The 22,743-nt window shown below is 43.9% G+C and overlaps 2 protein-coding genes and 1 pseudogene across 3 annotated transcripts; 2 read left to right on the top strand and 1 right to left on the bottom strand.

Annotated features, from left to right (window-relative positions):
• Nucleotide 1: 1 nt before the first annotated feature.
• On the top strand, nt 2–11,514 carry dnai1.2 (dynein, axonemal, intermediate chain 1, paralog 2; the record flags this gene model as incomplete). Its single annotated transcript, XM_083635784.1, has 20 exons — nt 2–40; nt 150–233; nt 383–469; nt 605–685; nt 2,319–2,445; nt 2,864–2,919; nt 3,115–3,270; nt 3,423–3,482; nt 3,587–3,715; nt 4,543–4,627; nt 4,702–4,819; nt 5,489–5,532; nt 5,620–5,867; nt 6,209–6,298; nt 6,490–6,580; nt 7,359–7,438; nt 8,234–8,382; nt 9,500–9,599; nt 10,479–10,661; nt 11,413–11,514. 20 exons carry the CDS (start codon nt 2–4, stop codon nt 11,512–11,514), a joined length of 2,109 nt encoding a protein of 702 aa, XP_083491910.1.
• Nucleotides 11,515–12,237: 723 nt separating this feature from the next.
• adprm (ADP-ribose/CDP-alcohol diphosphatase, manganese-dependent) lies at nt 12,238–16,619 on the bottom strand. Its single transcript, XM_083634936.1, has 3 exons — nt 15,902–16,619; nt 14,149–14,271; nt 12,238–13,852 (listed from the first exon to the last, which is right to left on the bottom strand). The coding sequence occupies exons 1-3, from the start codon at nt 16,458–16,460 to the stop codon at nt 13,560–13,562; spliced, it is 975 nt and encodes a 324-aa protein (XP_083491062.1). The 5' UTR covers nt 16,461–16,619; the 3' UTR covers nt 12,238–13,559.
• Nucleotides 16,620–18,043: 1,424 nt separating this feature from the next.
• On the top strand, nt 18,044–19,101 carry LOC310776160 (serine/threonine-protein kinase pim-2 pseudogene; annotated as a pseudogene). Its single transcript has one exon. The product of its transcript is annotated as a serine/threonine-protein kinase pim-2 pseudogene (transcript).
• Nucleotides 19,102–22,743: the final 3,642 nt, after the last annotated feature.

The raw sequence follows: 22,743 nt of genomic DNA, 5'->3' as shown, positions 1-22,743 counted from the left end.
AATGCCTGTATCTAACAAAACCACAACTGTGAGAAAGCAGGTAGGTTAAACGTCAGCTTAGTTTAGCTAGCTAGCTAACAGTGATCTCACAAACTGTAACAGTAAAACAGCAACCTCTAAACATAACAGTGTTGTTTGTTTTCACACAGGGAAATGCTCAATCTCAAAAGGCACTTGCTGCAAATAAGGCTACCAAAGCGGCAAATAAGAAAAAGGTGGATTCACAACTAAAGGTGGGAGTCAGTCACACAACTGGAACAGATAGCCATGATAAGTATGCAAGTGCAAAAAGGAGAACTGACCTATCAGAAACGTAGGCCTATGTCCTTACGATGTCATACAACTTCTGTGGAAACGTGGTGAAACTCTTCTTTTTGTACAGGATGATGAGGATGGTGTGGAGCAGGGTGATGGATGGGATGAAGGGACACTGGTTAAGCCTGCAGACCAGCTGGAGCTCACTGAGGCGGTAAGACAAGGACAGAGAGGGGTCCTCCTGAGTGCACCAGTTCAAGACAGTTGCATGTGGAGGGAACTTGACTTCTGCTAAATGATTCAGGCTTGTCTAGTCCTTATCGATGTGCTCTTGCTTTTATTGACATAGGAGCTCAAAGAGGAAATCACAAGGATCTTGACTGCAAACAATCCACATGCCCCACAGAATATTGTCCGCTACAGCTTCAAGGTGAGGAAATGACCAGGCCTGTAACTTGCTCTTTATTTCTGTATGCAGATGATTCCGCCTTGTTGGTAACCGGAGAGTGCTTAGAAACCGTTAGAACATCACTTAGTAAAGAGCTTCAAAATGTAAGCACATGGTTATGCAACAATAAGTTATCCTTGCACTTAGCAAAATCTGAATGTATTGTTTTTGGAACAAAGCATAAGTTAAGACAGGGGTTCACAAACTTTTATGACCAAGTACCACTACGTATCCAAAACAAATCCCCCCCCCCCCCCCCCCCCCCCCCATGAAATAAAATTGGCTGATTTAAAGGCTAAATAACAATATGAGGCTACCAGCTGGTTCCAAATGAACACACACCTGCCACCTGCAAATGCACACACACCTGCCAACATTAGGCTGTGATAAAGAGGACCCCTTTGAAAATGGTCCCCTCCCCCCTCGCCAACATTTTGCCTATCTTTGGAGTGTTATTTAGTCTCTTCCTGACAAGCTAGCATGACATGGGTCCTTGGCCACAAAAAAATATTCCTAATATATATGATTATACCATGGTCTGGGTGAATACTCTATTCTGATTGGCTGCAAGGTGTCTATTAATTTGTGATAATGTACAGTGATAATGTACACCTAGCTAAATGGTCTGTTCACCGTTCATATCAATGCGCCAGGATCACGACAGAGCCGCTTGAGCTCTATACCACCGTTAATGCTTAATATGGCACTTTTATAAGTTTAGGGGGAAAAATGTCAGTCAAAGTAACTATTTAGATTACCCCTGAGTGCTCAGTTTATTAAAATAACGGCTATTTAGAAATCTGTATCTAAATATCTCTAGTTCTGGTCAGCTGACAGAAGCCGGGCTCTCAGCTGTCAACTGTCAAACCCTCTGTTTACAACTTGCAGCGAGCAGCAGCCAGGCGCTCTGGGAGAGCGTGCGCTGCCTCTTATCACTGATACAAATCAAGTCGAAGAGGAAAAAGACGAGATCAACAAAAAGAAAACAACGAAATGGGCAGTTAACAGCAACACACTGAGAGACGTCCTTGTACAAAACATACCTGGACTCCAACATACTGAAAGCTTGAGATGGTTTTCAGTCTACTCCAGCCTCGGGCCATTTACGTCTTATAAGACCTGCAGACGTTAACGTAATTCTCTGGAATGCGAGTTTAAACGACCCAGTTACATGGCGTTGCATTCTTAGATATTGCCGTTTTATTTTGTATGTTGGCCAGATTAGTTAGCTTGACTCTAGAATTGTGCCAGGTGCAGGCACTAAGCGGCCATTTTATCCAATGATAGCCTAATCTTGAGCAGCCGAGGGGACTATTTTGACTCGCCGGTTCTCAACTCATATTCAAGGTTATGAAAACTACATTTTGATTGCAAAATGCATGGAAATATAAATTAATGGTCTTGTTTTGTTTCTTTGGCAAGTGACCATGGTATAAGCGGGTTAATGCACTTCGAGGTGTCCATTATCAGAAATTATTGGACTTCACGGAGGTAACCGGAGGTTCACGCCTCCACGTCGTCCAATAATTTTTGATAATGGACACCTCGTCGTGCATTAACCCTTACTTAATGTGATTATAATAACCCAATCATCCTTGCTTCTTGTGTTTCGCAGGAGCGTTCCTACAAGCCCATCAGTGGTGTGGATCAGATGGCTGTTCACTTCGTCTTGGAGGGCAACCTGCTGCACCAAGACTCTGATGAGGCCCGCAGACAGAGGGCCAAGCAGGGTCTCACTGAGGGTAGCTGCTGCATAGAGATGACTTACTAATGTGCTACAATAATATGCTCTTGTCTATATACCACATCTACACTAGGTTCATAGAGTATAGTAACACTGTTTCATCTAAAGCCCCCAAAATGTGTCATCTTCCTAAATGATCGCAGACAGTGTCCCAAGCATGTCGCAATCTGGTTTCATAATGGGGAATTTGACTACATTACCTCTCCAATGGTTCTTCCTTGTGCTGTAGTATATGATTGGTGTCACAAGGAGGCACTATCAGCATGTGCCATGAAGTACAAGAAGAAGAGAGCATATTAAAGAAAGCAGTAACATAACTGGCGACTATAATTTGCTGACAACAACAACAAAACAAAAAAAGATTTTAAATGTGCGCTTTTCCGCATGGTCAATTATGATTTTGATATTGTTTCCAGAAAAAGTAGCAGCTGAAGCTGAAGCAGAACCTGATGAGGAGAAACCAGAGACCCCGGTAATAAAGATCTTGATAAACCATAACTTTGTTGCACTAACATTAGGGCAATGTTATGCATAGGGTAGGGGTATCACAGGGCTCTTGAATAAAAAATGACAGCTTTTGATCAACACTTTCTCACATTGTCAATGAGTGAGAGTGTGACTTGAGCTACCAAACCTCCTGGCAATACCTATGTTGGTTGTCCCACAGGCTACACCTGGAGAGGATGCAGGGGAGGTGGAGGAGGGTGGAGAAGAGGACAGACCGGACAGCGCTGCCTCCAAGACTGACAAGAAGGAGCAGAAAGTCACCAACCAGTTCAACTTCAGCGAGAGGGCCTCTCAGACCCTCACTAACCCACTGAGGGTAGGACTCGGAGGGGACGCACAGCCAACCTCATGTTGGGCGAGCATCACCTCACATGATAAAACACACTTTCACATATATGAAAGAGAACTTTTAATAATGCCTTGCACTATTAATGCAATGTCATGCAGATGTCTTTAATTTACCTCTAGGAGAGAAGCTGCCAGACTGAACCTCCCCGACGCTGCACCTTCTCTGCCAATGCCAATCAGGTAGTAGGAGTGTTTAGGCCGCGCCCCTTCTCACACTGTTGACCACCAGTGAATATTTGTGCTGGCGTGCATTGACTACCATGAGCCCACTTGTCTCCGCGCAGTGGGAGATCTACGACGCGTACGTGGAGGAGCTGCAGAAGCAAGAGAAGAACAAGGAGAAGCTGAAAGCTGTACCATCGAAGAAGGATGATGACAAAAGCAAGAAGAAGGTGGTGATAACAGAGACTCAGGTAGGTTGCATACTCCCCCCTTTTATTATGAAACCCTTATTTCACCAGGCAAGTCCCATTGAGATGAGAACAGCTCTTTTTCGAGGGAGCCCTGGCCAAGATAGCAGCAATACAAAGTTCCAAGCAACACACAAGCAAACAGGACATAAAACAAAACATAAAACACAACATACAAGCAAACATTAAAAGCACTATATATATTTTGTATATATATATATATATATATATAGTACAGTAGCAATTACAGTAGCAACTCACAGAATCATATGACAAGACAGACAGGAGGAAACGGAACTAGCTAAGGAAGCAATTCCAATTGAATTAGCCTCCAAACCAGTTTCACTACAGTTTGGAATGCCATAATCGGGATCAAGTCATCTAGCTGCAAATCTGCCTGCAAGTGTTTCCATGCTGCATAAACATAAAGGCCTGTTTGCCAAGTTCAGTCCCAACCTGAGGGACAGACAGTGAGTGGCTGTCATTTGAGCGAAAACAATAATGACTAATCTTGATGTACCCACAAAAGTAAGAGAGGATGGACTTCTAAATAAATATGTACCAAGTCGGCTCAAGACCAGTTGAAGGCCACTGAACTCTGGCATATAGAGTGCAATGCTGAGTGAGAGCTTCTTCCCTGGCCCCCTTTACATCTGGCATTAACATACATCTCATATTCAGACAATGTCTAAATCTGATTTAGCTGGTTTACATTTCCATATTAATTTGTCCCTGGTATCTTGTGCATTGGATTTGGGAAGGATTTATCTTTGTCTGCTGATTGATGTGCAGTACTTGAATGATAGCAGTACTTCCTGTTTCCTCTATAGGGTGATGACATCACCAAAGTGGCCAAAGCGGCTAAGATCTTGGAACGGATGGTCAATCAGAATACATTTGATGACATCGCACAAGGTATGAAACATGTATGAGGAACTCAAACCCATTCGTTACTCCTTGTCTGATCATGTCTTGTCTTTTCTCTTCAGATTTCAAGTACTTTGAGGATGCCTCTGATGAGTTCAGGGAGCAGGAGGGCACCCTTCTCCCCTTGTGGAAGTTCCAGTATGACAAAGCCAAAAGACTGTCTGTCACTGCCCTCTGCTGGTCAGTTTGCCCGTCAAAGCTGTTCTCATGACCACACATTGATGTTTAACAGGATGCTGTGTTGAAAATTAGAGCTACAACTAGGGCTGTAACGATAACCGGTTTTAATGATAACCGTGATAAAATTCCTTACGATAACCGTACCATTTCAAATTTTCATCATCATTAAAACCGTGGTACTGTGATTACCGTGGTACCGTGATTACAGCGCTTTGAACAACATGGTAAATACTGTCCATCATCAACCAAAGTTGGCAACAGTCTCCCAGATGCAGATGTGCAGCCTTGGAGAAATGATTTCAGTGAGTGTATCGATCCTTTTTGGGTCTGAGTTTTCAATATAAAACTTGGAGAAATGATTTCAGTGAGTGTATCGATCCTTTTTGGGTCTGAGTTTTCAATATAAAACTTGGTGAAATGATTTCTGTGAGTGTATTAGTACTTTTGGAACATTTTCAGCACCAAAAAAACAACATGATAATACTGATAACAGTGATAATTGTGGTCACTATAATCGTGATATGAAATTTACATATCGTTACATCTCTAGCTACAACTATGTAATAACAACACATCAATGTTAATACAACTCAAACACATTGCCTGGGAATTAATTTGTAACTGCGTTACCAGAGAGCAAGTGACTGATGGGGCACTTGTCATCTACAGGAGTGAGAAATACCCGGATCTGTTTGGGATGGGAATGGGATCATGTGAGTACACACGGTTGATTGCAGGATTGATAACTGGGTAGTTATGCAAACCCCAATCAAAGCTGATTTCTGGTGGTCACTGTCTAGATGACTTCAGTAAACAGGGGCGTGGCATGCTGGTCTTCTACTCGATGAAGAACTCTGCCTTCCCAGACTACACCTACCCCACACACTCTGGCGTCCTGTGCCTCGACATCCACAAGGAGCTCTCCTACCTGGTGGCAGTTGGCTTCTACGACGGCTGCGTGGCCGTCTACAACCTGACCGCACAGGGAGCACAGCCCGTCTTCAAGAGCACAGCCAAGACTGGCAAGCACACGGACCCCGTCTGGCAGGTGAGGTTTACAGGAGGTGGTGGAGGCTGGATAGCAGCAGCAGTTGTAGCCATTTCAGTGGTCTGTACCACGGGTCATGGGCTGTACCACGGACCACTGGTTTCTACCACTAGGGGTGCTAAAGCTAATGGTCCAGACCAGTTAGTGTGGTCTGTCAGTAGTCCCTGTGGTCATAATGCAGTGGTCTGTCCGCAGAGCATGGTCCCTTAACAAAAACCATTGACATGGACAACAACCACAACTTCTATTCTTCACATAGTTCTGTTATCTCAGGTGCGCTGGCAGAATGATGACATGGACAACAACCACAACTTATATTTCACATTGTTCTGTTATCTCAGGTGCGCTGGCAGAATGATGACATGGACAACAACCACAACTTCTATTCTGTGTCGTCTGATGGCCGAGTAGTGTCCTGGACCCTGGTCAAGGTTAGCCAAGAAATAATAATAATAATAATAATTAATGGTGGACAGAAGTTTCGGAGTCAGTGTGTAAACGTGAGTGACACAACATGAGGTGGTATTTATTTGAAAACGTGCGACAATGTCTAACGAAAAATATGGACTTGGTGTCCAAAAGCCTTTAGTACTGACCTGACAATCTGTCTATGCCTATACAGAATGAGCTGGTATTCACTGACATCATCAAGCTCTCAGTGGAAGGTGCTGCTTCTGAGGGGCCAGAGGGGGCGCTGCAGCAGCTCAACGTCGGTAGGCCTTCGCTCACACTGTATCTTCAGGTGCATGTGTGTACAAATGTGCCTGAGTGAAGTTAAGGATGCACCCATGCCACTTTACATTGCCATTACTGACACTAAAAGGGACACATTTACAAATTCTGAGTACCAAATTATTTGACCATTATTTTTTACTAAACAATCAATTTAGTTTATAGGTAGAATCAGTAGAAAATGATAAAAGATTGAAAGTATAAAACACACACACACACACACACACACACACACACACACACACACACACACACACACACACACACACACACACACACACACACACACACACACACACACACACACACACACACACACAAATATTTTTTTGCATGTGGTCAAATAGTATACCAGGTAGATAGTTTATACCTGGTTGGTAGATTTATAACCTGGTTGGAGTACCTAAAAGTAAACAAAAAAATCTAATAAAAGTATATTGATTTGGCTTTTAAGTATATTTGATTGTGATTGCCTTAATATTATCACAATCTTTGCATTGCCCTATCAGAGAAACACAAACCATTTGATACTCAAAAAAGGTTAAGACAAAATATACTAAGAATTATTTGCAAAAAACTGTTTGACCCCAGGTCTCATGTAACATCCTTTCATGTGGGGATAAAATGCAGAAAACCAAGATGGTCTGTTGTGCGTTAGTATTGGATTTGAGTATTTTGGAAATTCTCTGTCATCAATAGCCTGCCATAATGCCAGTCTCTGTAAGGCTAATTTAACTGCTTGATGTCTCTTGTCCACAGCTTGCGGTACATCATTTGACTTCCATAAACAGATCGACTATCTCTTCCTGGTTGGCACTGAGGACGGGAAAATACACAAGGTACGTTACAAGGATTACAGTATCCTGGATTTGACTGATTGGTTGTTTAAGTTACCTGCTTGATCCGTCAAAGCTCCAATCAGACAAGGAAGCTGTAGACAAATACATCAAGTTCTATTACTCTCATAGCCATGCCCTCTATTCAGTTTTTACTCTTATTTATTGACCAAAAGAAAGAGGCTTTTTTCAGATTAGGCTTGGGCGGTATTAAGGTATAGCGGGGTATTTAGATCATACCGGGGTATGATTTTCAATACCGTCAAAAATACAGACGCTCCTCTTCCTATTAAATTGAATTATGGAGAATGAGATGCTGCATTGAGGTGACGTTGTGCACAGCACATGTCAGTAGAGGGTAGTCTCTATTGGTGGAACAGGCAGAGGCAGCACTGTGCGCAGGCGCAGCTGAGCTGAAAGCTGAGAGATAGATGGCGACTGAATGTGCCGGGGCGGCTGGAGCCTAAATATATATATATATATTTAGGTCTATTTTTATTTTCTATATGCCATTTGTAGGCTACTTTTTTTTACCTTATTAATAGGCATGTTTCAAGCAACACTATATTGTTTAAGACAACTTTACATACAGGCCTGCCCATAACGTTTCATTGCCATTCTCATAATTTAAGGACATTTTTGAACATGAGGGGGCAGGCCTTGAAAACTTCTGAGCCATTTCAATAATACTCAGTCTTTCATAAGCGTTTTGAGTAGCACATTATGGTAGAGTAGTAAATGTACAGTTTGTGTTTTGTAGCATCCCATCGGACACTAATGGGAACTCTTTGTTGTCAGTGTTCCAAAACCTACTCTAGCCAGTTCCTGCAGACCTATGATGCTCACAACATGGCCGTGGATGCTGTCAGGTGGAACCACTTCCACCCCAACGTCTTCATCTCTTGCAGCTCCGACTGGACCGTCAAGATCTGGGACCACACCATCAAGTAAGATGGCTGAGTGAAAGATCTGGGACCACACTATCAAGTAAGATGGCTGAGTGAAAGATCTGGGACCACACCATCAAGTAAGATGGCTGAGTGAAAGATCTGGGACCACACCATCAAGTAAGATGGCTGCATGAAAGAGTGGAGTCAAACTGTTTATTCATACTAGTGAACATGTTTGTTTTTTTAGCTCTATGCGCTGTATCTCACTATATCATGGCACTTTTTCCATGTAAAACAATTGGTGGGGTTAGTCCAACTCCGGACTATACTGAGTACATCAGGTAACTGCTGCTGTGATCACTCACTACCAAGACAGTCTCAGGGCGTCCGGGTAGTGCAGCGGTAGATTCCCTGCCTACCAACACAAGAGTCGCAGGTTCGAGCCCCTGCGTTACCTACGGCTTGGTCGGGCATCCTTTCAGGCACAATTGGCCGTGTCTGCGGGTGGGAAGCCGTCTTAAGGGTATGTGTCCTGGGCTGGCCGCTGCACTAGTGCCTCCTCTGGGCGGTCAGGGTGCCTGTTCGGGGGTGGGGCCTAATCTATACTTGATAACAAAAAGAAAAGAAGAATTAGACAATCTCTCATGGACACTGTAAGAAAAACATGTCAATGTACATTCAAAGAAGGGACAGGAAAACCATCATGCCTGCAGTCTTTCCATAATGTAGATCTATAACTTTGAATTTGAGCATCAGGTATTTGAGTGCTGAGGCATGCTGTATTTCTCCAGGACAAAAGTAGCCAGTCCTGAATGCACAAAATGGCTCGCAGTTTAAAAGTGTGTCATGCCGTCTAGTAGTCTCAGCTCCCAGACGGTTGGTGAGCGGCCCCAACAGCGCCACCTAGAGACTGAGTCTAGTCACCGTCAGGGGAAACGTTGGCTTAATAAATCTGCCCCTCAGCCTCCTCTGTAAACTTGTCCCTGATTTTGAAATGCCCATAGCTCTGACTCAAGTATTGCATATTTCTCTGGGTTTATCTACTGTCATTCTGCTCAAAATGACCCTTGTGTCTGCTGAAATTACAACTCATTGGAATGGATGTGATGCAGTAGAACAAAAAGTGACCCACTTCCTTCCTGCAGTTTGATCTTGTGTCCATGTTGGTTTGCAGCACTCCCATGTTCACATTTGACCTGTATGCAGCAGTTGGAGATGTGGCTTGGTCTCCATACTCCTCCACTGTATTTGCTGCTGTCACCACGGACGGCAAGGTAAGAGCCATCTTCAAATGTACGCCTTTTAACCCAGGAGGCAGGCTCTCTTGGCTGCATTGAGGCCAATGCGCAGGATTGGGTGGGTTACTTAAAAAATGTAATCCGATACAATTACTTATTAATTGTTAAAATTTTTAATCAGTAATTGATTTTGATTTGATTTGATTTTTGCAGATTTTTATTTTTGGTCATCCAAACACTATGTACAATACCCTCTATTTCATATAATCAAAAACAATAGACATAACACATTTTACATAGTTAATGTAATCCAAGTATCACAATATTAAAGTAATGTAACTGATTACTTTCTGATACTTTTGGATAACTTTTGAATACATTTCCTGCATTTGACTATGAGTCTGGGGGCATGCTCCTCAGGACATAAAAAAAAGAAAGAAAGAAAGAAAGAAAGGAAAAGCTCTAAGGGGCTGTGCCGACAGGGAACGTGTATTTGAGAAGCCAGCACCTTTCTGCAATAATACTGCTCTTAACTGGGGCGCATGCTGCTACTGTGTGCACTACAATAACATTGTTTATTTAGATTTTATTTATGCATGGATTTACACATTTCCGTTCTCTCAGAAACACACAGGCACAAGATGTTATCTGCTGATAAATGTTGCTAAGTACACTAAAACTTGTTTTATTAATAAGCATCTTTTTTGCAGTTTAGTTTTTTGATTACCTGTGGACATTTATTTTGTTGATATGTATTTTTTAATAAGTGCACTGCCGACAGACTGCAGATCAAACAGAGACAATGCAGACAATAACATTAGTGTTAAATAAATGATCATTAAGTTCAAAAATGTTGTGTCTCATTTGTTATTATGAAATTGTTTTATTTTATCAGATGCATTTTCTTTTCTTCAGGTTCACGTTTTTGACCTAAACATCAACAAATACGAGGCTATCTGCCAGCAGCCAGTGGTGGCCAAGAGGACCAAGCTGACTCACATCGAGTTCAACCCTGTCTATCCTATGGTGATAGTGGGGGATGAGCGAGGCTACGTCACCAGCCTCAAGCTCTCCCCTAACCTCCGCAAGAAACCCAAGGTGAGTCTAATCCAGTGCCAAAAGGTCCTCTAGCAACCTGTGTGATGGCTCCTCCCACTGTGCCAGTCCTGTCTAACTAGCTTGATAACAGAGTACAGCAGGGATGATGTCTTTTTGTACGCTATTACCCTTAAGTCTTTTATGACTTTTGAAGCATTTTCTGAAAGTCAACGCATTTACGCTCCGAAAATCATAAAAGTGGTCCTCATTTGTGAAGAGTATCTTGTTGAATATGGTATTATGCTCATTATACTGTAGCACACCTAAGGGTCGTGCTTCGCCCAACGCCAGCGACGGAGTGCTAATGAGCAAATATCACGGCCTGAAGTGAGCTATAGCTCTTATAAAACAGTTAACAAGTATGATCATATGAAAGTAATAGACAACTCTAATTTAAATGGCTGTTATTCATAAATCATAATGTTCCGCATAATAAAATAGTCCCTCCTGGCTCCTTGCACACAGCCGACGCAGTTGCTGGAAGTAGAACGTAACGTCAGCTGGCAACACAGGCTTGGTGACGAACAAACCGCTAACCAACGTTAGCTAGCTAACTTTGGCCAATAGAGAAACTGCATGAAATAGGCCACACCCATCACGGGGGAAAGCTCTCCATTCACTTCCAAACACCAGTGTCATTTTCCATGAATTAAACATAGCTAAGCTAAGGCTGTTGTGTGGTGGGCTGCGCAGACAACAAATGTAAAAAATCTGAGCAGAAAGTCGTGTGTGTGTGTGTGTGTGTGTGTAGGGGAAGAAGGGTGAGGAGCTGCCCAAGGGTCCGGAAGTGGAAGCAGCTAAGATGGAGAAGCTCCTGAGTCTGCTGAGGGAACCAGAGCCAAGCTCAGTGTAATGTGAAGGGTTCCCACACCTCCTTCAATATCCGATTCAAGGGCTTTGCAAAGACCCGTGGGAACCTTGATGTGAGCACCATGGTTACTCTCAGCAACACAGCAAAGTGGATATTACAGGATTAGTATTGTCACTCATATAAAAGTCCCACTCTTTGTTCAGCATGTGGAACAGTAGTCGACAGCGCTCTATGAACAGTTGTCAGGACAATTTATGCAAACGATGGGTGATAAATGGTACAAAACGATGGATGAATTTTGGATATATTTTTACGGTCACCCTTTTTCATAGTAGATATGGCCCTCGTCAGCTTAGATATTATAAATGTTTATTTGTTTTTCTTATTAATATAACTGGTCAGCCGGTATGCAGGGGCGTAGCCAGGGATTTCGGGCCCCATGAAAGGATATCACACTGGGCCCACGGATGGCGCCGTCCGAAGGGCGGCGGCGGAACATTTTGGCCATTTGAAGCCCAATTTAGAGGAATATCTCATTTTAAATCAGAGTTCCCCAAACTTTTGAGTAGCCAGTCAGATTGAAAAAGTAGCCGGATCATGTTCGCGGTGTTCAGTGGTCCTTTTCCCAATTAATAAACAAACCTCAAATATGTATCGATGAGTGTGACAATTGAAATAATACAAATAAACATTCTTATAAAGGCTCAATGCTCAATTTAATTATAAATAAAACAATATCCATATTGCAAAACACAAACAGGCAATGTATATTTTTAAGAACAAAGAAAATACTAATAACTGTATGTTTCCCACAGGATTTGGAGAGATTGTGGTGGGTAGACCTTGCTTGGACCCTCCTGGGGGGTTCGGGGGGCCATGCCCCCTGTAAGAAAATGTGTACATTTTAAACTAACTAAAAAAAATTTTTTTAGGGCCCCTGTCAGTCAAGGGCCCTTGGAATCGTCCACAGTTTTCTATCGAATACTATGTAATAACTGCCATTATGTAACAATATTTATTAAAAGTTTTTCAATCTCTTCTCTCTCTCTGCAGTGCAGACATTATTCATATTCATATAGTGGGCGTGGGAAGTTGATTCCTTGGCCCATGACCAACTTTCCTACAAAGTTTTGTGGTGTTACGTAAATCTGTTTGGAAGTTAGGCACCTTTTGTGATTGAACACGCCTATTACAGCGCCCCCTGTTGGCCCGTTGGCATGGAAACTTGATCACTTGATCAAGTTTCCGATGACCAACCTCTGCCAAGATTCGTGCAAATCCGTTCATTACTTTTTGAGATATCCTGCAGACAAACAGGCGCGAAAACAACCTCCAGCCAACTCCATGGCAGAGGTCAAGAGGTCAACTCCATGGCAGAGGTCAATGCCAGACTAAAAAATCATCACCTTACCGACATGATTAAATATTTATTCAGGATTTCAACAAAATAAAATATGAAGATACAGTGCCATCAATGATATGAGGTATGTGTTCTGATATAGCAGCATGCATTCACTCCCATTTGGAATACTAGAGCAGACAAAGTGTGCATCTGTTTTTGTAGTACTCAGTGCTTGGAGCATTTTCATATAGGGCTGTGACGGTACCGACATGTTCTTACCTACCCGGGGATTGAACCGACGACCTTCCGGTAACAAGCTCGCTTCTCTAACATGCTTGACATGCTTCCGCGGCGCACCCCTCGCTGAATGTGCCGAGGGGTGCGCCGCGGTCGGCGAGCCTGTCGGCGCCGCTTGCGTGCAGCTCTTTGAAAATGTGTCTCGACGCGGCTGACTCGAAGCAGCTGACGCAAACAGCGCGAGTATAATATACTATAATATAAATGGGGAGATAACAGGAGAGAGTGAAAGTTATTACCAAGTATATGCACTGCATTCTCTCCTTGGGCTAACTTCTAGTCATTGAAATCACACAATTTTCCCTCATATTGCTGGGGACTCCCCTGCGACCCTCGTCAAGCTGTCGCTCGAACATACAGGACCAGCTCCGGCCGGTGAGGCTCCAAGTCGAGGCGGACGCAGAAGTATATTTCAGCCTTTAGGCGATCATCTTTTGTCACTGTGGTGTCAGGGAAACAGCAGCTCTCTATCTGCCATCCTGCCGGTCCCTTTCAGAACCATCCTGTCCTCATAGACGGAGACGGTGCCGAACGCGTCGCTCTCCGGGGGAGTCTCGATGACAGCCTCTAAGGTGAGGTGGTGCACTCCCGAGTCTTTGTCCAGGTGGTATCCGCCGTCGTGGTCGTGTCCGGCCATGAAACACACCACGCTGCTGTGGGAGCGCAGAACGGCCAGGAGCTCCTCAAAGTTCCAGGCCAGGCAGATGGGATCGGTGGAGCTGGGGTGAACAGGGAGGTGACCTGTCATGAGGGGGGGGGGGAGACACGCATTGTCAGGATTGATGGTGGCTTGATTCAGTCGTCAGTATCCAGCCTATTCTACTATTACTAGTATATAACCCTTGGAGCGTTATCGCATCCATACCTGTATGTATCTCTTCACTGTGACTATCCAATAAAGCAGAAATTACATCAAAATAATCTTTAAATAAAATCTGCAAAATGTTCAGAGAAAGGGCATGAGAACTACTGTCTCATTGTTATAAGCATTCAGAGTAGTTCACATGCCATGTCTAAATCGGAAAGACTTCACTTACTGACAATGGTGACTCGTTCCATTTTCTCATCAGCCTGGGACAGAACAGCAACCAGCCAATCCAGCTGCTCCTTACTGAACCCGCCGTTGAACTTGGCAAACCTCTGCTCTAGACCCTCAGACACTGAAAGAGAAAAACAAAACACATACAATCATCTTCTCATTCAGGGCAATCCTGTCTGTAATGACCTGGACAGCAGTATCCTGTCTGTAATGACCTGGACAGCAGGATGAGCAGTTAGAGAAACTGTACTGTAACCAGAAGGTCTCTAAGCGCACTTTCATACCCCAGGGTTGGGAAGTAACTGAATACATGTCATGTAGTACACACAATATGAGTATTCTGTATTCAGTCGTTACATTTTAAATTAGTGGTATTCTGAATACAGTTACTTAAAAAATAGAATACTTGGAAGGGAATACTGCTGTATGAAGCACGCAAGTTGTGTGCGTGCGCAATGTAGCCTACCTGCCTCCCTACAATCCTGCTGCTATATCTACCTAGCCTTGAGACACTTGCACTGTTCAGACTTCATTTGACTTTTTTTTTTTTTTTTTAACGTGTAATCAGGATTCCCACAGGACCCTTTCAAGGTCTGTGTCTTCAGATTGAGTTTGTGTTCTAGTGAAGAGTAAATCAACTTTGCTGTATTTTAATGTTTGTATCTAATGAGTTTTACTCTCAAACATTTTTTACATGAACTTGATGTTGTTTGTTGTGGTTAACTGATGCTGTGGCAATTAAAGCAGGGGTATAGCAAAAGTGAAGACTTTGTTCTCTGGTGCATTCCATTTGTCTTCTTATCACTTGCAGGATAAAACACACCACATTTGTGTTTACATAGTTGCATAACCTTTACTCTGAAGAGTACTGTCACAAGGTAATTCCTAACTATGCAAGTGTTAACTATATTCAGAGTGACCCAGATAAATGGGTTCAACAAGACGATAACTACTAAGGCTACTTATTCCTTCAAGTATTGACTAATGCTACTTATTCCTTTGAAAAGGTCTTGGCTCATGCAGACTGTGTTGCACAGTTGATTTCACTACTGATGACAAAATGTAATATTGTAACTTAAGTCACTTTGGATAAAAGTGTCTGCTAAATGATGTAACGTAATATGTAATGTAACATGTAAAAAGTATTCCAAAGTATTCGGAATAGGTTACTTAAAATGAGTATTCTAATGGAATACCTTACAAAATACATTTTAGGGCATGTATTCAGTATTCAGTACATTTTAAAAGTAACCCTCCCAAAACCGTTCACACCTGATACTGCATTTTCTTGGTTTGGACCTAATGCGTGAATGATACATTGTTTTGTGTTTTTTGGTCTGGTTTGCTTTCAAAAGTGTACTATACTGTATTACCCTAGTCCTAACCGCCTATTCTGATACAGTACCCCTCTATCTGTTCACTGATTATATGCCACCCAGAGTGTCCGCCAAATAACCAGAATGTAAACCAAAGAATTAATTAAAGATTTAGATGCTACTAGGTCACTAGTTCCAATCCTAGTGCTCCCCCCTTGCTCAACAACTAGTTGGGGTGTTCTTGAGCAAGGCATTTAACACACAACTGCTCCAGTAGAGCTGTTCAGTGATCAACAACAGTACTAGACTGGGGGGTGGCACTGGGCAGCTCCTCAACAGTAGAAGGTTCTGGCTGTACCTGGCTTTCCATTCTGGAAGATATCACATAGTCGACTCTGCCTGGACATTGACAAAGCTAGCAACAAGCCTGCATACCTGGGGGACAGTTGAGATCGTCATTGCTGTTGTGCTCCCTTAACAGATTGAGGGCAGCGGTGTATTTCTCACTGGACTCCTCTCTGCCCAGCATGCTCACATCATAGCCATCCAGCACGACAAACCTGAAGCCGGGGGCCGGCCTGAAGTGGTAGGCGTAGATATCAGCAGCACAGGGGGCCCCCTGGCTGTCAGAGGAGGGTGTGCTACTGTTGAGCTTTGAATGCAACAGTGTGCTCCTGCTGAAATTGTAAAACTCGTGGTTGCCCCACACATGGTGGACCTTGGCACTCGGGCCGGAGTTGAACTCTCTCAACACGGTGTCCAGTGCTCGGTCTGAGGCGTCGTGCCCTTTATTGAAGCCGTCGATAATGTCTCCCAGCTGGAGGGTGAACGCAGGCTTGATGGGTGACTGGGACCAGCTCTCCTGGGCGTTTCTCAGCAGCTGGAGACTGCTTCTGTAGTACCGTCTCCTCGTCCGATGAAAGTTGAAACCGTCGTCGATGTCGGCGTACTGTATGTCAGCTATTACTCCGAACGTAAACACTGGCTCGTCCATTTCTTAATATTGTCTGGTAGTGTGTATTTACCGAGCAAATTGGCTATACTGTATTACAGTACCGGTGGATTCTCAACCTCCTCCAGATAGATTACTGTATTTACGGAAGAAAAACACAGTCATTTCCTCCTACTATAGGATACTTTACTAGTAGCAAGCTGACGCAACGCGAGTTGACTTGAAAAACCAGTTAAATCCAGAACACCGGCCCCGCGTTGCCACAGTAACCACTGATGCAAGCGAGTTGACGTGCAAATAAGCATCTATCTGGAAAGAACACCGGTACCGGTATGTCACTACGCAGCTAACGCTAGTTACTAGTCTCACGTGGTCAGACCCACCGTCGACGTCAGCAAGCATCCAGTCGTTCAGAATCTCGGATGCGCGGGTCCTCTAGCCACTGGGAGGTCGTTTCTAATGGCTTCACGCGATATACACGTTATCAATCACAATACAACTGTACCTACCTCACACACAATGTTGTTATCCAATGCTACGGCGCCAATGTACTCAAAAATCTTCCGTAGTTTCTAATACCGAGCCATTATTCACATGGAAGTGCCAAAGTTTTTAGCTCAGACACAGCCTGCTCCACAGCGCCGCCGCCGGAAGTATCGGTTCTGGTGCGTGTACTGCACTGTTTACAATTGTGAAGGCTACCAGTGACGGAGCTACGGCTGGCTACTGCTAGACTGCAGTTACTAGAAACAATTATGCCCCGCTATGACTCTTCCGGGTATGACGTCATCGTCTACCCTACAAGACGTTTTACCCAGGTAGTGATCCCTTCTTTTTTTAATAAACCAACAATGGGTGACGTCACGCCCAGTTGGTTCACATTTAGGTCAATGCTGCACACTGACAAAACAAGGACAAGACACTGGACACCCTGATCCTCTCCCCCCCCCCCCCCCCGGAGTCTATAAATCCCTCCACGTGAAGCATCCCCCCCCCCCCCATTTGCAAAATCAATTTTAGACCCTGTGAATTGGGGTGTAAATAGCCGCATATTTACAACAGGGTGTAAATAGCCACATTGTCTATTTACACCCGGGTGTAAATACTGTAGCACCTGCCCTTTTTTTAAGTGGCCTGTCCAGCAATAGTTCATCCAAAAATGGGCCAGTACTGATTGACTTCAGATGATATCACTGATTACATCACAATTGCCAGAGTGGACAAGACACCGGACCCCCTGATCTCTCTCCCCACAAGCTAACCCCCCCTTCCCCCCGAAGTCTATAGATCCCTCCATGTGAAGCATAAGGGGAGAATCCGGGGGGACATCTAGTGGAAACTTACACATTCTATTGGTTGACTTCAGATGACATCACAATTGCTCGAGTGACATCACAGATGACATCACAATTGCTCGAGTGACATCACTGATGACATCACAATGCTTGAGTGACATCAAAATTCCTGGAGTAAATGCTCGAGAGACATCACTGGGTTGAGTCAGACAGAGAGACGACTACATGAGCTACATACAGTATGAAGGCTTTACTAAGAATCAACTTCTAGTTTTAAAGAGAAAAGTTGAAGATTTGACAGATTTGTTTTGTTTTGATTTGATGCTTCTCTGGAATTGAATGTAAATGAAGCACTCAGAGGAAAACAGACAGGAAAACAACAGCACAAGGCTTTTAGAAGATCAAAGAAGAAGTGGAGTAGAGTGGGATTTCATACGAGTGTCAGAACAAAATGGATTATCTCAGCTGGAAGCAGTGAACCAAGCTGTGTGTGTCGAAACATGGAGCTGAGCAGCGAGCAGACACGAGCCGTCAGGAAAACCTTGAAGGAGCCGTTCTCCAGTCTGTATTGGTGTGGCCCTCTGCTGGGCGAGGGTGGATTTGGCTGGGTGTTTTCTGGATACAGACTGTCTGACGGCCTACAGGTCGCAATCAAACAGCTTAACACTGACCGCATTCGGCGATGGGGCGTCCTGCCCGGTGAGGCGAGTCTGGTTCCCATGGAGGTGGTGGTACTAGCGCAGCTGTCGGAGGCCCGGGGGCCCGGGGGCGTAGCTGGGGGTCACGGAGGCGTGGTCAGGCTGCTGGACTGGTTCCAGGACAGTGGGCGGGGCTTCATGCTAGTGCTGGAGCGCCCGCCACAGAGCCAGGATCTGTTCGACTTCATCACCCAGAGAGGAGTGTTGAGCGAGGGGCTGGCCCAGAGCTTCCTGCATCAGATCCTCTCAGCTCTGTGCTTCTTGCAGGCTGAGTCTGTGGTCCACAGAGACCTGAAGGACGAGAACATCCTGGTGGACCTGGAGACGCTCCACCTCAAGATCATCGACTTCGGCGCCGCAGCACCGCTCAAAGACTCTCTGTACCACGAGTACGATGGCACACGGGTGTACAGTCCTCCCGAGTGGGTGGAGTTGGGCTCGTACACGGCGTGCTCGCTCACCATATGGTCTGTGGGCGTGCTGCTGTTTGACATGGTCTGTGGGGACATCCCCTTCCGACGCGACGAGGAGATCGTCACGGCAACGCCCAGATTCACCTGCCGCCTCTCTACAGAATGCCAGTCCCTGATTCGCTGGTGTCTGTCCTACCGGCCAGAGGACCGGCCCACCCTGGAGCAGATCCTGTCCCACCCCTGGATGGAGGGAGAGACGGAGGAAGTAGGAGCCTAGCACCTCTTTGTAGCCCCGCCCCAACCTGAACACATGGGACTGTGGGTAATGCCGTGTCTAAGGGAGCGGACAGGACGTAGAGGACTCTGTCTCACACTGGACTTTAACCAGTAGCAGAAACGTACGATTTGTAGAAATCTACAGGTTTTATAAGTTGAGCTCCGCCGTTTTTAGGCTTCACTTATTGGATGGATATCCCTCGTGCTAGCAGTTGACTGAAAAAAGTGAACTATCCCTTTAACGTCCAGAGAAATGAGGAGATAACCACTAACTCCTCCAATCCTCTGCAGTTCCACTTTCTCTTCACACTTTAAGGGAGTGATAAAAAAAGAGTGTGATTACTCTGCAGTGCTGTGGACTGATCTGTCTCTGTACAGACGATACTGTGCTGTGGACTGATCTGTCTCTGTACAGACGATACTGTGCTGTGGACTGATCTGTCTCTGTAGACGATACTGTGCTGTGGACTGATCTGTCTCTGTACAGACGATACTGTGCTGTGGACTGATCTGTCTCTGTACAGACGATACTGTGCTGTGGACTGATCTGTCTCTGTAGACGATACTGTGCTGTGGACTGATCTGTCTCTGTACAGACGATACTGTGCTGTGGACTGATCTGTCTCTGTAGACGATACTGTGCTGTGGACTGATCTGTCTCTGTAGACGATACTGTGCTGTGGACTGATCTGTCTCTGTAGACAATACAGTGCTGTGGACTGATCTGTCTCTGTAGACGATACAGTGCTGTGGACTGATCTGTCTCTGTAGACAATACAGTGCTGTGGACTGATCTGTCTCTGTACAGACGATACTGTGCTGTGGACTGATCTGTCTCTGTAGACAATACAGTGCTGTGGACTGATCTGTCTCTGTAGACAATACAGTGCTGTGGACTGATCTGTCTCTGTACAGACGATACTGTGCTGTGGACTGATCTGTCTCTGTACAGACGATACTGTGCTGTGGACTGATCTGTCTCTGTACAGACGATACAGTGCTGTGGACTGATCTGTCTCTGTAGACGATACAGTGCTGTGGACTGATCTGTCTCTGTACAGACGATACAGTGCTGTGGACTGATCTGTCTCTGTAGACGATACAGTGCTGTGGACTGATCTGTCTCTGTAGACGATACAGTGCTGTGGACTGATCTGTCTCTGTAGACGATACAGTGCTGTGGACTGATCTGTCTCTGTAGACGATACAGTGCTGTGGACTGATCTGTCTCTGTCCAGACGATACTGTGCTGTGGACTGATCTGTCTCTGTAGACGATACTGTGCTGTGGACTGATCTGTCTCTGTAGACGATACTGTGCTGTGGACTGATCTGTCTCTGTACAGACGATACTGTGCTGTGGACTGATCTGTCTCTGTAGACGATACTGTGCTGTGGACTGATGTCTCTTCTTTTTTTGTCTCACAAACAAAAAAAAGAGTACATTTCCCATATGACGAGAGATGAGAGAGATAAACTTGTCTCCTTAATGTCTCAAAATGAAAGTATTAATGATTTATTGATGTTAAATGTTACATGTAGCACCTTTTAATGTGGGCTACTGGTCAGGTCAGGCTGCAGAAGGTTTTGTAGTGGGTGGATTTGATTTCCATCATGTAACCGTTTCCTTATTTTGCTGAGCCCTAAGGCAAGCTGTTCTCAACCTGACATGCTCTTAAAAGGTATTGAATATAACTTCAGGATTCCTGCATATACCCTGGTGCATGATTTTATTTTAAAGCCCTGTTTTGAAAAGTGCTATATAAGTTAAGGTTATTATTATTACAATTAGTAAAGACTAAAGAGACGTTTAAAATAATTGTGCAATCTACAGTACAGTACAGTATGTTTCTCACATTAAAATAAATAAATGAAACATGACAGTGTGACATGACATGCAAGTGACTTTTTTGTAATAAATTAATACATTTTTGAATAGCTGCAGCAAATATGTCTTAAGAATAGCTGGTGTGTTTGATTGATGTCACTCGGGTGCACCAGTTGGTTAGAGTTGAGGTGGGACTGTCCGACTGGGTAAATGTTAATGTGACAAGTATCCTCCAGTCGGCACACGGGGAGATGAAACAAACGCCCCATGAACGCACACTGACATGAGCCTGATTTTAAGTATGTAATTGTATGAAAAGTGTTCCGAGTTTGATAATGTTAAACATGTTGAAAATGAAAACAATGCAGATCAAAGATATTAAACACATTTGTTTTATTAAAAAAAAGAAAAGACAAAAATGCGAAATCAAACGAGCACAGCTCCCATGGGTTAAAAATTATATCACGTCATCTGTCTCTATGGCAACTAGGGGACAGGTTCATCCTTCACCGGTTAGTGATGTGACATTATGGGTGGCAGAAAATTAAAAGGGGATCCAGGAATTATCACATGATTGCATTTGAGTAAAACAACGCCTTTTGACAAACGCCTCATTTTAAAGGCTGAAAAACTGAACAAGGCACAGAGCAGGGTGGGAAATTCACTTCAAAATGCCTTTATGAAACATGCATGTGACAAGGCATTTTGGATCATTTCAAGGGAGATTTTACTAACTAAACTAAACTAAACCAGGAGAGGGTCAGCGACTGTTTCTATTTCATTTCAATCTGATTCTAGTCCTGACTCAGTGGGTGGTTTGCGTATTGAAAAACTCCCATCATCCTAATTCCAAGGGCAACTTTTGATATTTTACAGGCAATTTGCCCCCGAGCCCCCACTCATGTCCTGCCCTGACACAGAGCAATTTCTTGATAAGCATCGAACAATGAAATGTATTCAGTAAACAAGCTACACTGAGTTTCTCCTCTTTGTTTGCCTCGACCTCAACTGCCCTAGCAAGATGGAGTACAGGAATCAAGTCACAGAGGTAGACTGGGAACACGGTCTGTCTTGACATGTCAATCAGTGACTGACTCAGTGACTCGAGGTTTGGTTAAGTATCTCCACCACAGTCAAGAGTCTTTGGCACCAGAACAGCAGTTCACACCAGCGGTTCTCAACCCGCAATCCTCAAACAGTAAGAGATGACTTGACACTTCTCACTGCAGGTGTAAACGTGCAGAATGGTGAACGTGTGGATAACAAGCCAGAGGCTCAGCAGTAGTATTACATATTGATAGTATTCTGTTACATCACCACACGGCCATCTTGGTAGGAAAATAACAGGTGATCAAATCAGATGACACAGCCAATGACTGTGGTACATCGAGTGTGTATTGTAAAGCGCCAAATTGGTAGGAAATGCATGTGACATCATGCGAATACTATGAATACTATGAATAGGGCCATATGATTCTGCAGTGCAGAAAATAGACGGAACCACGGATTCTGGGGATACAAATGGAATCAACTGCAAAACATAATCCAGAATTTTCCATAATTTGGCTGAAATTGAGAAAAGTAGACCTAATTATCAAAATCAAACAGATCTGATTATTGAACCTAAATGATTGAACCTATATATATATATAGGTTCAATCATTTAGGTTCAATAATTAGATCTACGTTTATATATATATGTATATATATATATACATTCATTTAGGTTCAATAATTAGATTTATGTTTATATATATATATATATTCATTCATATGGTCCTAGTTATTATGGCCTATTATTAGAAATGGCTGAAGA

Source organism: Poromitra crassiceps, assembly GCF_964638095.1.
Source record: "Poromitra crassiceps genome assembly, chromosome: 4".
In the NCBI taxonomy this organism is placed as follows: Eukaryota; Metazoa; Chordata; class Actinopteri; order Beryciformes; family Melamphaidae; genus Poromitra; species Poromitra crassiceps.
This window is presented reverse-complemented; position numbering and strand designations above follow the sequence as displayed.

Bases quoted from the DNA above. Each gene is read 5' to 3' on its own strand.
- adprm (XM_083634936.1), bottom strand. From the start codon at position 16,460: ATGGACGAGCCAGTGTTTACGTTCGGAGTAATAGCTGACATACAGTAC. The intron at 14,272-15,901 runs GTATGCAGGCTT...TTTCTCTTTCAG, and splicing joins CGATCTCAACTGTCCCCCAG to TGTCTGAGGGTCTAGAGCAG. The intron at 13,853-14,148 runs GTAAGTGAAGTC...CCCTCATGACAG, and splicing joins GGAACGAGTCACCATTGTCA to GTCACCTCCCTGTTCACCCC.